The 14,850-nt window shown below is 39.7% G+C and overlaps 1 protein-coding gene across 12 annotated transcripts in view; it reads left to right on the top strand.

Annotated features, from left to right (window-relative positions):
* FGFR2 (fibroblast growth factor receptor 2) overlaps nucleotides 1-3,226 on the top strand; it is an 81,160-nt gene extending 77,934 nt beyond the window's left edge. For all 12 annotated transcript variants that reach the window (XM_072931309.1, XM_072931310.1, XM_072931307.1 and 9 more), the window contains one exon: nucleotides 1,478-3,226. In XM_072931309.1, coding sequence (XP_072787410.1) covers nucleotides 1,478-1,642 — 165 coding nt within the window. In that variant the 3' untranslated portion in view covers nucleotides 1,643-3,226. The remainder of the gene's footprint in view (nucleotides 1-1,477) is intronic.
* The last annotated feature ends 11,624 nt before the right edge of the window (nucleotides 3,227-14,850 follow it).

Genomic DNA, 14,850 nt, shown 5'->3' with positions numbered 1-14,850 from the left:
AATTTCTACTGCTTTTGTGCAAGTATTGATTTCTGCTGAAAATAGTAATGTCCCGCTCTTTTCCATGTTGGATCATCGCTTGTTGGGTTTTTAATGTGTTTTCTTGCTGGGCTTTTTTCCCCAAAAACTCTCATTCCCATGTTTCTGTGACCCACAGGAATCAGCCTCGTGGCTGTGGTGCTTTCCCAGCACCAGAAATCAAACTGGTGTTGGTTCTTGTGCCCCTTGGTGTGACTCTGGCTATTGACACTGGATAAGGATCCTATCTTCAATACTGAATTAATATCTGGGGTACATCAAGTTTTCTGATCTGATGGGCCATGTCTGATAGCCCCCAGGAAAACCCTGTTTCTTCAAAGACTGGGATCTTTTCTTCTTCTATCTAGAAATTGTCTGATTATTTCTGCTCACATAGGGCTGATTTGCTTATCCACAAACATGTATCAGGATTGCCCTAATGGATTTTTCAAGAGCCTGGGCAGCCACATAGTCAGAAATCAATAGATCCAAACTCCCTCCTTTTGGTCCCTATTAAATTTTCCAGCATTTTAAAACATACCACACCCTCCTTTTAAAATGGTGACCATTTTTTAACTCTAAGATGGTAATGACTGAATCTCTGACTTAAAAAAGGAATGTTAGCCAAAGGACTAAATTACTCCAAGCCTAAGCACAGCAGCATAAAATACTGACTGAGGTGGAAGACTTGTCTCGTCAGTGCGATCATAACTTGTGGTTTAGCAAATGAAGAGATTGCATTTAAATGAATGCAGCTGCCTTTAGAAGTTGAAAGAGAAGGAACATTTCAAGGGGAAAAATAACTTTATTCTCTTGCCAAAACTGTTGTTTCTAGCAAAAGAGTCTTAACCCAAAATTTGGACTCAGCAGATGATATTTCCTTTTTTAATGACTGCTTTGGTCAAGGCTACTCTGGGATGCACAAGACACAAATATGCAGTGTCAAAAAACCCCAAATCGTGTGAATTTGGCTTTGTTTTTCCTTCAGATCTTTTTTGCACGTATGCCACTGCATGTTGAAACACAAATTTAATATCACAGAATATAAAACAGAGATTCAAAGTGACCAAAGGCATACAAAGTTGGAAGCGTCTTTCCCTCTCCAAATCACTACCATGTGCTAAAGAAAAATGGTTCTATTTAGGATGAAGTTTCATTTTTATCATTGCGAGTGAAAAGCCCTCTTTTGATGTGGTTGCCATGTTTATTCCCACTGACACAGCTAATGCTGGTGATGTTGGACTTCAGAAAATACCGTGTTATTGGCTTGTTTTTTCTTTCCCTAGTCGAGCTCCTTGTTTTATGAGGTATTTAGGCAACAAGGCAGTTTTGAAGGCAGCTGATTCACAGGAGCGAGCGCCACTTTCAAACCGCTCTCTTCCAAAATCTGCGCGGCGGTGCCATTTTATTGTCAGCTCTCTTCACTGGCTAAAAACTGGTTTTATTCCTCTTGCCACAGGAGTATCTGGACCTCAGTGGACCTCTGGAACAGTATTCACCCAGCTACCCTGACACGAGGAGCTCGTGTTCCTCGGGGGACGACTCCGTGTTCTCTCCCGACCCGATGCCTTACGAACCTTGTCTCCCCAAGTACCAGCACATGAACGGGAGCGTGAAAACATGAAAAGAGAAGCAAAGAGGGAAGAACATCAAGCTACCTACCCCATGCAAAGCAAAAGCTTTTCTCCAGGACCTTCATGTTTCTGCTTGTACATAAGAAATACGGAAAATAAAAAAAGAGAGAAGAAAGAGGGGAAAAAAACCCAATTTGGAGGAAAGCAGTCAGAACCTACATAAAGATTCTCATCACTTGCAGCTTTCAGATGTTCCCAAGAAAGAAGAATGTTTATGAACTATGTCTAGATACCCATTGCTATCAATTTTCTGGCTTCCTGTGAGCTGCAACAGACTTTGTTTGTACAATGGACCAGTTGGACTTGAGGCGAACTCTGGGTCTGCCTTTCTTGTTTATTTTGTAATATTTGGAGAAAATATATGTTGGCACACACTTACAGAGCACAAATGCAGTATATAGGTGCTGGATGTATGTAAATATATTCAAAAATATGTATAAATATATATTATATATATTTACAATGAATTATTTTTTGTATTGATTTAAAAAATGGATGTCCCAATCCACCTAGCAAATTAGTCTCTTTTTTAACAGCTATTTGCTAAATGCTGTTCTTACACAGAATTTCTTAATTTTCACCATCCAAAGGTGGAAAATACTTTGCTTTCAGGGAAAATGGTATATCATTAATTTATTAACTAATTGGTAATGTACAAAACAGTTAATCGTTTATAGGGTTGTTGTGTTTTTGTAATTTAAATGGCATTTCTATGCAGGCAGCACAGAGGACTAGTAGATATATTGCTCAGACTTTACTAGTTTTCAGATCTTTAAGAAAATAAATATTTACAGTATATAACTAATTTGGGGGAATTAAACTTTTGATTTATTTGTGTTTAAAAACTGCAGTGTCAAATGATTATTCTTATCAAAACCAAATCCTTTAACAAGAAAGTCTTTTTCTTATAAGGTCCAAAAAGCAGAGTCGTTCCACTCCCAAAAAAAAAAAAAAAAAAAAGAAAATACAGGACATTTGGAAGAAGGTTCTTAAAGTAAGGAAAGACATGAGTTGGTCTATTACCCCAGCAGAACAGACTGCTCTAAAAGGAGCTGAGCTTCTACCCTGAGTTGCACATGCATCAAATTATCTACAATTCTCTTGCCTCAGTTGCATAATAGGTTCCAGACCTTTTGGCCTGGATCTTTTGCCTTTATCCCTCTATTGTAACTTAAGTTAAAAAGAAATAAGTTGTTTATAATGACAGCTTGCCATAGAAATATCAGCATCTTTTTAGGGGATTAATTCATGCTGACTCCAGTATTTCCTTCTGAACCATTCCATAACAGTAGGTGTAGCACTGGCCTCTGCTAGAATATCACTGTTGTTTGCATCTTTTTTACAGAATCTTGTATTTTTACTTTCAGAACATCCACATTGATATGGCCATGGAATATGAATGCAAATTTCACTATTTTATGTGGTGGTGTGTTTGTTTTGTTTTTGGGGTTTTTTTTTAAATAATTTTTTAATTGGGTAAAATAAGTATTAAAATCTGTTAACTTTTGTACTGACAATAAAATGTTTCTACAGATATTAATGTTAAAATTACAAAATAAATGTCATGCAGCTTATTTTTTCTAATCCTTTGTGTCATACAAAATGGCTTCCTGAACATAAGTGATGGAACACGTCCAGAAAAGCTTCCTTTAGACCTTATCATAGATCCTATATTACAAAGCAATCCTTTCATGAATAATGCTTTTGCCTCTGTCCTGTAAAATGTCTACTCATTAATAGCATGGGTTATTTGAGTGAACACATGTACAGTCTTGGGTGGAAAATGGCTTGAAGTGTTCATAATGTAGACCCAAAGTATGTTCTCTTTTTATTTAGTCTGTACTCTTTAATTAAGTGAGGTTTCTGATTCATTCAGGGGAGGCTGGAGGACCGTTTGCATGGGAGATTTTTTAAAAAATCGTAACAGATGGGAAGAGGGAAAGAGTTTGGCATCATGGCAAGAGTTTAAAAGTTTTCTGTTGTACTATTTTCTCTTTTTTTTTAAAACTTGGAAGCAGAAAGAAGACACCCCCAAACAGCCTGTGCTTGAGGCAGGACTTTATGGTCACAGTGCTGCAGGTTAGCCTGGAGAGGGATGTTGGATGTGATCTTCACCACGTGCTCTGGAAGTGCTCCAGACACCAAACTGTTCCTTGGTTCCTTTCTGCCTCTTTCTACTCTGACTGAAAATCACATGCCAACTCTAAAAAAACTATTTCTAAAAAAGCTCCCGTTAAAAACTGGTGGTTTTCAATTAAGAGTTATCTGATTGGAAGATTCCCACTGACTTCACTGGAAACCATAATTCCCTTTCCCCACAACCCCTATTACAATCAGCAGCAACGGTGACTACTGTGACAGAAACCACAATGTTTGTAATGACACATGTCTGGTTCTAAGATTTTTTTAAAGCCTCTCAGAAGATCTTGAATCTTGCTCTGCTTGTATTGAAATGGATTTAAGTGCATCTCTACTGCTTTGGTACCTTTTTAAAATAACAGGATGAAAACATGCAGAAATGTGGCAGAAAGGTGCTGTTAACTAACATAATTTATTGCCCTGGTTTTGTTTTAAACAGGTGATTTGGGCTTTTTATGATTTTTTTTTAGCTCTCAGAGAGTTAGATTTGCACCTTGGAGGTATTCCACAGTTCCACAAATGTTATCTGAAGTCTGTTATGCTATTTTCCTAATTTTATACTGTAATCCCTGGATTAAGTTTTTATTTTTTCCTGCTATCTGAAGACTTTCTTCTCCACTGCCTGCTGACTGATTTCCTTCTGTGGAAACCCTGGCTCTAGGGCAGGGCACAGAAGCCTCAGTTTTGGGGGCAGGAGCAGAATATCCTCTGTGTGTGGAGTTGCAAGAGGAAAGTGGGCACCAGAGAATAAAACGTGGCACTGAAATTTGTTCCAAATCCTACCTTTGGATCGTTCATGAGTAGAAGGCTTCAGGGTTTGGGGTTGCTAAATTTCAGATTTCTCATCTGAAAATAAAGTTACCATGAATTGGAGCAGTGATGGAGAGTGCATTTTGTCAGGAATATGTGGATAATGTGGATGTGGACAATGAGATGTGAGTTCTGTGTGTAATCTGTTCCCTTCAGCACCTCCTTGGTTTTTGTCCCTCCTTTAGGTATTGATTTGAATCAACTCTGTCCAATATATGGGAAAATAATGTAGAAATGAGGTTTCTTACAGTTCAATTCCATAAACAAGTTCATATTGCCTGTTTTGGAGGGTTTCCATGTTTTTTACTGTAATTTAGCAAGTAGTAGGGGTGATATATATCAGATAAGATTGCAATTTTTGGCCATAATATACCAAGTAGCACAGGCTGTATGCATCAGATAAGAATATAGCTTGTTCTTTTTTTCTGTTGATGTTATACCATCCAATATCTGGTTCATTTTGCCTTTACAAAAGTAAGAGTTCAGCTGTGTTATGAGTTTCAAATTTGTCTAAATACAAATAAATTGACTGTTTCTGGAATTTCTGGAAGCAAGATGAGCAAAGCTGAGTGCACAGTGTAGCAATTTTCACATCTAGCCCTTGAGAAAAAAGCAGCACAGAACCCTGAGTTTAAAGAGAATCATTCTAATGAATGATTCAATGATCTCAAAGTGATAAATTAAACCAAGAGATGGTTAATACTAGAGATTTTTCTGTAGTCAAGGAATTTTAAAGTGTATGTCTGTTTAAGAAAAGCAAAATATTGTCAGAAGACAAGTCCTTGGACTCTTAATGAGTTTTAGTTTTATTTACATTTTTTTTAAGTGGCCAAACATACTTGAGGAAAAAAAAGGAAAAAAAAAAAGGAAGCAAATAGTTGCTATTTGTAAACCACCCCCCCAGCCATAGAAAGAGAAAAAAAGCCAACAAACACCTGGTTTTGAAAGGTCATCTGTCCATTCTGTAATCAGGAAGTTCTGTAGCTGCATAATTTGATCTAATAATTAGAAAAAATTCATTGATTTTTCCACAGTAAATGTAATAAGGTCGTTGGGATGAAACATAAGGTACCTCCAACAGTTTGTTCTTGGAAAGACTGCCTGTGAAAATGTCTGTACTCCTGAGCTTTTGTTGCCAGAGTCCTGAATGTTACAAGCAGCTTAAATGCAACAGATTCTGTGGAGCAAATCTTTTTTATTCCCTTTTATTTGATTTACCTGTAAAGCTCCAGAGGAGAGAGAAGATGGAGACAGTGCTGAGAGAAGAAGGGGAAGAGGTACCAGTTGCTTCAGGGTATTTCTGTCTGAATTTTAGAAGGCATTTCTTCACTTTGGGACCACTTGGACACTGGGATAAACTGCCTGGAGAAGCAGTGGAATCTTTCTGGCCGTAGATATTCAAGAACTTGGCTTGCCAGGGCTGTGGATAACCTCATCTAGGGCCCTGCTTTCAACACAAAGTTGGCCAAGACGATCTCCAGGGTCCTTTCCAGCTGAAACTTTGTGATTTTGCAAATCTGTGTTGTTGGCCAAAGGTAACCCAGATCTGCAACAGTCCTGGAAAGCTGTGCTGGCACATGTGGAGGCTGTCAGTGGGATGCATTGTTCAGTAAATTCAATTTAGTGATGCATTTAACAAGAGAGAGCCCCTCTATTAAGGACGTTAAATGTCAGGTCCTGGCTTCTTTGTGATTATCACAGCTGGCCAAAAAATGTTGAGATTGGATTCCTGTGCAGTGGAAAGCAGTGCTTTGTCAGAAGCTTTCTAGAGTGAGTGCCCTGCAGAAGATGGAATATTTTGACTTTATCAGAATGATAAAGAGTCAGAAGGAAATTAAGGTGTTTTATGTTGCAGCTATTTTAGACAATGGCATGTAAAGTCAAAATAAGAAATGAAGTATTTAGATTTTGTCAAACCAGAACAGACTAATTCTAAGTGACATCAGGTACTACAAATAATTTTGTTTTTCAAATGTTTTATTTCCAGTTCAGGCTAAAGATGAGGTTTCCTTGAAGAACGCACTTTGAAGGATCAAAGATGTCCATATAGCTCAGACTGCCAACCAGTATTTTTACAGGTTTTTTTCCTGATTCTCCAGCATTTGTCCCCTGGAACCAGAGGCTGTGAGTGAGGCCAGGGGCCAGGATGGTTTTTGAGATGGTTTGTGATGGGCCTGGTCCCATTTCCCTTGCCCAGCCCTGGGTGCTGGGACCAAGTTGTTTTCCTTGAAATAGTGAATTACTGGGAAAATTTTTCCAAAGTTTTAATTTCCAGGGAGGACTAATAATCCTCTGTGGCAGGGGAGCAGCACATCTCTTCTACTGGGGCATCTCGGAATTGTCTGAGAGGGTGGAGAAAGAGGCCAGCAAACAGGAGCCCTGGTGTCCCTGCTGTCTGGGGAAATCCATGGCTCATTATACTGGAACCAATGGGAAATACAATTCATGGGGGGAAAAATATCCATACTCCCCCAAAACTGTTTTAGAGACATCTGAGAGAAGGTAGAAGGTGCAATATTTTGTCTAGATGTGTTTCCCTGGCACAATAATATTTTATTTATTATTTATAATTTATTTTTGGGTTTCCCAGCAGCATGAGAATTATATTATATATAATAATATATTTTTGTATTTAATTTAGGGTTTCTCAGCAGCATGCAGGACTTTCTATTCCGAAAGTTTGTTGGCACAGAGATGCACAAATTGCCTGCTGAATACCAAATTGAGTGAGGGGTCTGCCATGGGAATGATGCTTTGGGTGTCCAGAGGAGCAGCTGCATCCAGGGCTGGACAGAACGGGTGTGACACTGCTGGGGAAATTGGGGCTGCATCTTCCTACACAGTCCCAGAGCCTCAAGGCTCATGTACCAAACCCTGAGTGCCAAAAGCACTTGAGAATAACCTACAAAAACTACCACCCCAAAAACTCCTGAGGAAATCCTGGCCTGCAGTGAGAAAGCTGAAGCTTTTTCTTTCATGTATACCATCCATTCTTACCAATTTTCTTGAGTCTATTTCAGTAATTTCCAGTAAGATTCTTTTTAAACGGTATTTGCATTTTTCAGCTCAGAGAATTGAGAAAAAAACCCCAAACATTTGGGTTTCTGCTTGGAATTGTAAGTAGTGAAAATTTGCCTATATCTTTTTTCAAATTGGTGTTTTCTCTTTCCTTTAAAATTTCCAAGACTTGTTCCCTGACAGCTGTTATAACAAATGGTGGGGCTTCTTCAGCTGATGTAATCCAAGCCTTGAGTCATGTCAGTGGAGTTGTAATATTTATTTATCAACTGGTCAATGGAACATAATCTGTTGATTTGTTCTTTAGAGACAAGTAGTCCTTTTGTTATATTTTTCACTAAAAACACTATATTTATTTCTAATTATGTATGCAGACTAGGTCTGTGCAAGAAATTCTGTAAAGAAATTTTAAAAATTCTTTGCAGGTTTTTAAATCAGGAGACTAATACTACATAAATACTCAGTAATCACATAATAGACATAATCATGACAGGGTTCTGAGACGGTCAATAAAAATTTTACAAACCAGATTAAAATGGTAAAAAAAGGAAAAATGTGATTATTGTGAGTTAAAAGCAGTGGGGTGTTTTGGGGATTTTCCCCCTTAGTGTCTGGCAGTGCTTTGCTTGCCCTTCATTTGACTTTTTGCTTCAATTGTTGACAATTACTCTGGATCCTCATCTGGCTTAATATTTGGGAAACAACAGGTTCAGGATGGCTCCAGCAAGCTTTAAAATCCCCCCAGAATGTCATGCCTGGCCTCTTCTGCATAGCCCTAGGCATGAAGGATGTCACTTGGATGCAGGCTGGAATCCTGTAACCTCTGTTTCTCTGCCTGTGTCAGTTGGCTCCTCAGCGTGTGTGCTGGGCTCCCTCCATTCTTGGGGTTGCAATAAAAAAGGAGGAGAAATCTGCTGTGGTTTTCCTTTGGCTCTGTTTCACTCACTGCAGGCAGATGAGGAGGGAAGAGGCAGCAGCCCTTTGCTTTTCCTGGAGCCACATTTGTTGTCTGTGCTGCTGGAGCCTCCTGCCCTCATCAGGGTACCACCACATCTGTAGTTTAAAAAACACACATCCTCAAACACCCATATTTTGTGGAGATTTCTTTGTAACCTGACTAGACAGCCACTGGCCCATTCATCGACTCCCTCTGTTTGACACGCAGCAGATTTATGGCTCTGGGTTGATGAAACCAAAAGGCAATTAAACACAATCAATCAGCTGGGCTGAAGGTTCCAGGTTCTGCTCATGAAATCCTTCTCAGCTGTCATTAGAGCTGGGGCTTTGAGAGGCCTGGAGTGAAAACAAAGGAAAGATTCTTGTTTTTCCAGGTTTTCCTGGGTGTTTTTTCAGCCTCTCAGAATATACCCTCAAAGGTTCTAAATGGATTTAAAAAAAAAGAGCCAAGGGGGAGAGAAGCTTGTAGGGGTTTGCTTTCAGTCCTGGGGTGGAAGTGGGGGTGAAGAAGAGCATCAGATGACAAAGTGGTAAGTCACTAAATCTGTGTGGTTTCTGCAGGCTCGGTGTCTGCTTTTGCTCTGAGAGGCGCAGCAGACATGAACAGCATGCTGCTCCTTTTTGGGGGGAACATTCCCACTTCATTAATTAACAGCAAAGATACAATGCAAACCTAACAGAGTTGCCTGCTGGATTTGTAAACCCTTTCTTAAACAGCTCTGGAGTTCGTGGTTTCCACTGTGTTGCTCTGTACAGCCTTAGTCCAGCAGCTGACTTCCAGGAAACAACCATCAACGAGAAGCAGCTTAATTTCACTTCTTCATTTATTTATTTGTTCTTTGTAACAATCCCTTTTCTCCAAAGCAGCTGTGATATACAGGCAATGAAACAAAAAAAGGTAAATTTTTATTCTTCCATCCATTGTATCTCTTTTGAGGAGAAATGCTTGGTATTCCTTGAGTGTGCACACATTAACAAATGTCAATATTTTTGTTATATCTATTACCACTACAAACATATGTAAATTGCTATATGCTCTTTATATAATATGAAAAGAGAAAGGCACTCAAGTAATGGTGCCTGTGCTCCTATGCAGTTCATATTGGGTTGATTCGTACAAAAAATAAAAGAATATATTCCTGTACACACTTGGGAAGCTGCAATTTCCCAAGAACTTCTTTACCCAGTGGACAATATCCTGACAGGTTTCCAACAATGGGGAAAAAGAAGGGAATCAACTTCCACAGCAATAAGCAAACAAATATTTTTTAAAAATAACTTTTTTTCCTTCTACTCCATCTATATGTTAGGTCACTTCATAAATCTTTTGGTGTTTCTGGAACTTAGTTCTGTGTTTGATAGTCAACAAAGGCCAGTTCCCATTTTTGTGTATTTATTTTTCCTTACAAACACATTTTTTATTTGAACTACTTCTGATTCTGCTGTGGAGCCAGTACTCCAGACTCACCACTAAAAAAGGAACAAGGATCTCTCTCAGCAGAGTCTAAGGACATTTGATGCCATTAAAAGTAGGCCTTTTGCTAGGATCCATATGCTTGAGCTTCCTATGGTTTCAGGGTAAAGCAGTGGAGAAGCTGTCTCCATCCCTAAATCCCCACTTTATGCTGTTCCTAGAGAGGTAAGGAGGGTGCAATGCTTGACTTCAAGCACATTGCTTTGAAAAAAAATCCCAACATTTTCCTGGTGATAGAACAGCCGCAGACATCTAGATCATGATGTTTTTCCCATAATTGATAGCAAAGTGTTGGAATCCTGCAGAGACCCCGTGAGACGATGAGCATTCACATGGTGACAGGGGGTTTGCTGGTTGAGATCCAATTCTGGACCAGAGTCTTGGACCACAGAGTCCAGCAGCTGCTGCTCCTGGTGCTCCATGCCCAGAGCAGTTTGCTGTCTCCAGAAGGGCTGCTGGGATTTGGAGAAAGGCCCTGCAGCTCCAAATCCAACTCCTTGACAGGATCGTTGCTTGTAAGGTTTATCTTGCCTCTCTGAGCACCTTCTCTGCTTCTCGTTGCAGAACCACCCACCAGAGCTTCTCTGCCTGCAGCAGCAGCACCAGAGGAAGAAGCAGCTGGTGGGGGAAATTGTGCTCTCCCTCATTTGCTCTTTTTTCCCCAAAAGGGAACCCAATCCTTGTTAAAGCTCCCCAAGACACCTATGCCAGACCCGCTTCAGCAGCAAGCAGCCCTCATCCTGGCATTACTGGTTCCCACTTTACCTCCTAAAAATTCATCTCAGTTTTATTTTGGAACAAAAAACCTCACTTCCAGGTTCTCTGCAAGATGATCTTCTAAAGACAGCTACTGCATTGACCGTATAACCTGGACATTGCACACACTCAGCTGGATCTTGGATTGGTTTTAAATTTTCCAATTGTTAATTTTATAATGCGTCCCTCAGGTCCCTTATTAATGGACAGTTTATGGAGGAGGTCTGGGTTACTGTTTACCACAGCCCTCAATACTTTGGCATCCCTTGAGTCAAATTGAGCTCTCAGGCCTCTGCTTGCCAAGTTAAATCCTTTTAGCATTTTTATAATCTCCAAAAACACGTTTCTTCATCTCTCAGAGTTGGTCTCTGCACTTCAGTAAGCATTTGTTGTTTGAAATCAGATCATGATGAAATCGTTTAATAGTCGGTCTATGAAAATATTTTGTTTAAAAAACACTCAGAACTTAATTGGAATGAAAATACCAGCAGCTGGATTGTAGTTTGAAGTCAAAAGTCTGAGAAGCAGCTGGAACGGCAGGATTCAGAGAGACACTTCCAATTCTTCCCCTTCCTACAGGAACATTCCAGGGCTGCTCTGTTTTGGCAGGCAATGAAAAGGACCCACTCGTGTTCAGCCTTCTCTGACCAATCTCATCTGCTGCTGGCACATCTGTCCCTGAGCTTTGCAGATAGAGCACAAAAACCTCCTGCTTTTCTTTTTTTTATTCCCAATTTTATGGAGGGTTCTGATGAGCTCCATGTACTCCCACAACATCCTTGTCATTACTGGCATGTCTAAGCAATGACTTGCTCTCAAAGAGAAATTTAATTTCTTCTCAGATCCCCTAATGACACTTATAGATGAATATGTGGTAAAGAAAGATTTTGGATTATTTGTTTAATGGACATGGGGCTACTCCTTCAATTGTATTGAGTCTGGCCCTGTGATTTGTGAACATTCTGGACAGTTTATGATGTTTTATTATGTTTTATTCATACTTGGTTAGAGGAGTTCTTAAAGCTTAAATAGTTGGAGACCTTGGATATTCACAGTAGCGTCCCTGCAATGAGTTCATTGGCAAAATGCTGGAAGTTTTCAGACCAGATCTCTGTCCAATTTCCACCAGATAAAATTCCTTCCATCAAAGGAGTTAATTGATAAGGGTGGAATTAAGTGCCTGAAGTAATTGCCTTCTTGGGGTAGAAGTAATCTCCATACACAGCCCAGCAGCTTCTTGTTTGTATCAGAAAAGACTGGCTCTTCAATTTCTATTTTGTTTTAGATAAAGATGAAAATAGATGCATAAAAAATGTAGTTTTGACACTGAGGATCTAAGAGGTACATGCAAAATACCCTTAAATGAATGCAAACTTACTGGAGCTGCCTTTAGAGAAATTATTCTCATTGGATGTTTACTTCCAAATTGCACATATGACCAGCAGGATATCTGGATGCCTAAAACCAATTTTTTTTTTTTTTTTTTTTTTAAGTTGCAGATACAGTAATACAAACTTGGCACAGAATGCAGTGAGAATGTCAGCAGCCTCAGAAGTCTGAAAGGATCCAGTGGATGAAGCACCCTCCTCTGCCAGCAGCAATAAAGGAGCTCCAGTGAGGACTTTTGAGGCTTTAAAGAGGCAAAGTTATTTAGCCATGGCTGCAATCATCACAGTATTGACAAGCTTTTTGATATGTGGTTTTCTTGGTTGGGATTTTTTGTGTCCTGGCATGCAAACTGAGATCAGAGGACATAAATAACAAAATGTAGTTGCCAAACTCACTGGATAAGGATATAAACCAGACTCCCAACTCAAAGGTGTTGTCCTTAGTTTATCTCCTACTGAACAATCTGTTTATCCCAAGGTAATCAAAACCATGAGGATGAGGAGAGGGAACAAGCATGTTTTAGTGCAGAAGGGTAATTATTATCTCCTGTTAACTCGCAGTCACTCCTGATCATATTGTAAAGAGCTAAAGTGTGCTCCATTTACATTTGCTAATTCTTTCTCAGCAGCATTCTTTCAGTGGCCATAGGCTTCGTGAATTTAACACAAAACTAATTTTACATCAGCAGGATGGGTCTGGGTTACCTGTCTGGGGCCACCTCCATGCTGATGCAGACAGTGCTCAAGCCAAAAATGTCCCAAGGAGGAGAAAACAAATTTAACTTCTAACCATTAGCCACTAATTCTGGAGGGGTTTTTGTTTAATTCCCTTCCAAATTCTACTTTACAAAGATGTTGTCCTTTCTGGACAACACTGTAGACAGCAGGAGTTTCTCACTGGTTTGGCAATGAGAAATGGACACAGATTAAAAATGTGATGCAGACTAGACCTGGTGAATAGTTGCCAAAATATTCCATGAGTATTTGCTCAGGTTTTGAAGTGAATTCACTTTTTCTTCCTTCTTTGGACCTCACACACCAAGAGCATTGCAGTCTTGCCATCCCTGACCACGTATGAAAGCAACCTTTGAAATAATTTGCGTCAGCAGAAGTTGAATTTCGTATTTTGTATTGCAGATATTGCCCAATTTTGTATTTTGTATTGCAGAGATTTGCCCAAGACTTTAAGAAGAAAGGAGAAAACAATGAGTGCAGCACTTCTGTCTGATCACAACAGTGACAATGAGGAAGGGAATAATGCTGCCAGATTTGCCTTGTGAGTATAGCAGGAGAATAATTTTGGGAGGAAAAAGCATAGAAAATGTATTTGTTCCTGCCTTTTACTGAAGGCTGAAGAGTGGCCACACCAATCCTGAAATCAGCATGTGATGCCAAAAGAGGGGCAGATCTCAGGTGATGGGATGGGAGTGGAAAAGGGCACTTGGGACTCTACAGCAGGAGTCCTGCTGCCACTGGTGAAAGTTTCTGCTGTTTTAGGTGGTGTTTGTGCGCTGCTGTGCTCAGGGTTTGTCCCCAGGATGTCACACAGGTAAGTGGGGCTGTAAGGGAGTGGGAACAACCTGGTGGCAGTGGCTGGGAAATACACCTGGGGAGACAGGAGTGGATCAGTGTCAGAGAAAATGGCTTCAGCACAGAGAGTTCAGCAGCTCCCTGAGCAACTGATGAAAGAAGGGCAATCAAGAAATACAAGCAAATATTCCTGCTGTGGTTTCCTAAGGAAAGCATCCTCATCCAACCAGGTTGTTATCTGTTCATGGAGTTTCTGCATTCAAGGAAGTGAAACCTGTCAAACACTTGATTGTCTCTAACATTCAGTTGAGAAATCAGGTTGTTCATTCCACTCCTAAATAAGCACAAAACGTGACAGATAAACTCGAGTTTCTAGAATAACTGGCTGTCGTGAGGCAGAAAGCTGAGATTCCCAACTGCAGCCTGGTAAATCTGTTTTCCTTTATCCTTCTGGAGAAGCCAGAATCCCGAGTTGCTAGATTAGGTTTACCTTTCAGACAAGAGTGATTTAAACCAAAATATTTTATCACACATATCCCAGAGCTCAGCACAAGCCCTCAATTGTGCTCTGCTGAAATTCATGTGAATGCCATTATTGTATTGATCAGTTGACTATCACTGCAGATGTTTGAGGGTTATGGATTCTTTCCTGAGATCATATTAAATCTTAAATTGGGTTTCTGAATTACCAAAGTAAATGAATAAAAGGGTATAAATGGATGACCAAGGAAGTTGCATCAGTTTACACAGCCTGAGGTTGTGAGCTGTACTTTATTTTGTGCCAACTCTGTGTTCCTACATCATTAAGTTATCCTTGTGGTATATGGTTGTGGCATTTGATTACAAAATAATTCTGTCATAAAGAAAGAAGCTGTCTTCTAATATAAATCTATGTTTAGTGTTCAGGATTTTCATGTCCTGTGAGGATATCAAGTAAGAAGCAAACCTTTTCTTCATGATTTTGACCATACTCTTGAGCATAGTGGATTTAAAAATCCACTCCAACCTTTTGCTATTGGCACACAGCATGTGTCTGACCTCCTGACCTCACAGCTGTATTCAGGGAATTGTATACCTCAATGATTTCTTTTTATACAGACCTGTGTTTGGTTAATTTTAAAAATAA

This window comes from Taeniopygia guttata, chromosome 6, assembly GCF_048771995.1.
Source record: "Taeniopygia guttata chromosome 6, bTaeGut7.mat, whole genome shotgun sequence".
Classification (NCBI taxonomy): domain Eukaryota; kingdom Metazoa; phylum Chordata; class Aves; order Passeriformes; family Estrildidae; genus Taeniopygia; species Taeniopygia guttata.
The sequence above is the reverse complement of the archived record's forward strand: the minus strand, read 5'-3'. Positions and strand labels throughout refer to the sequence as shown.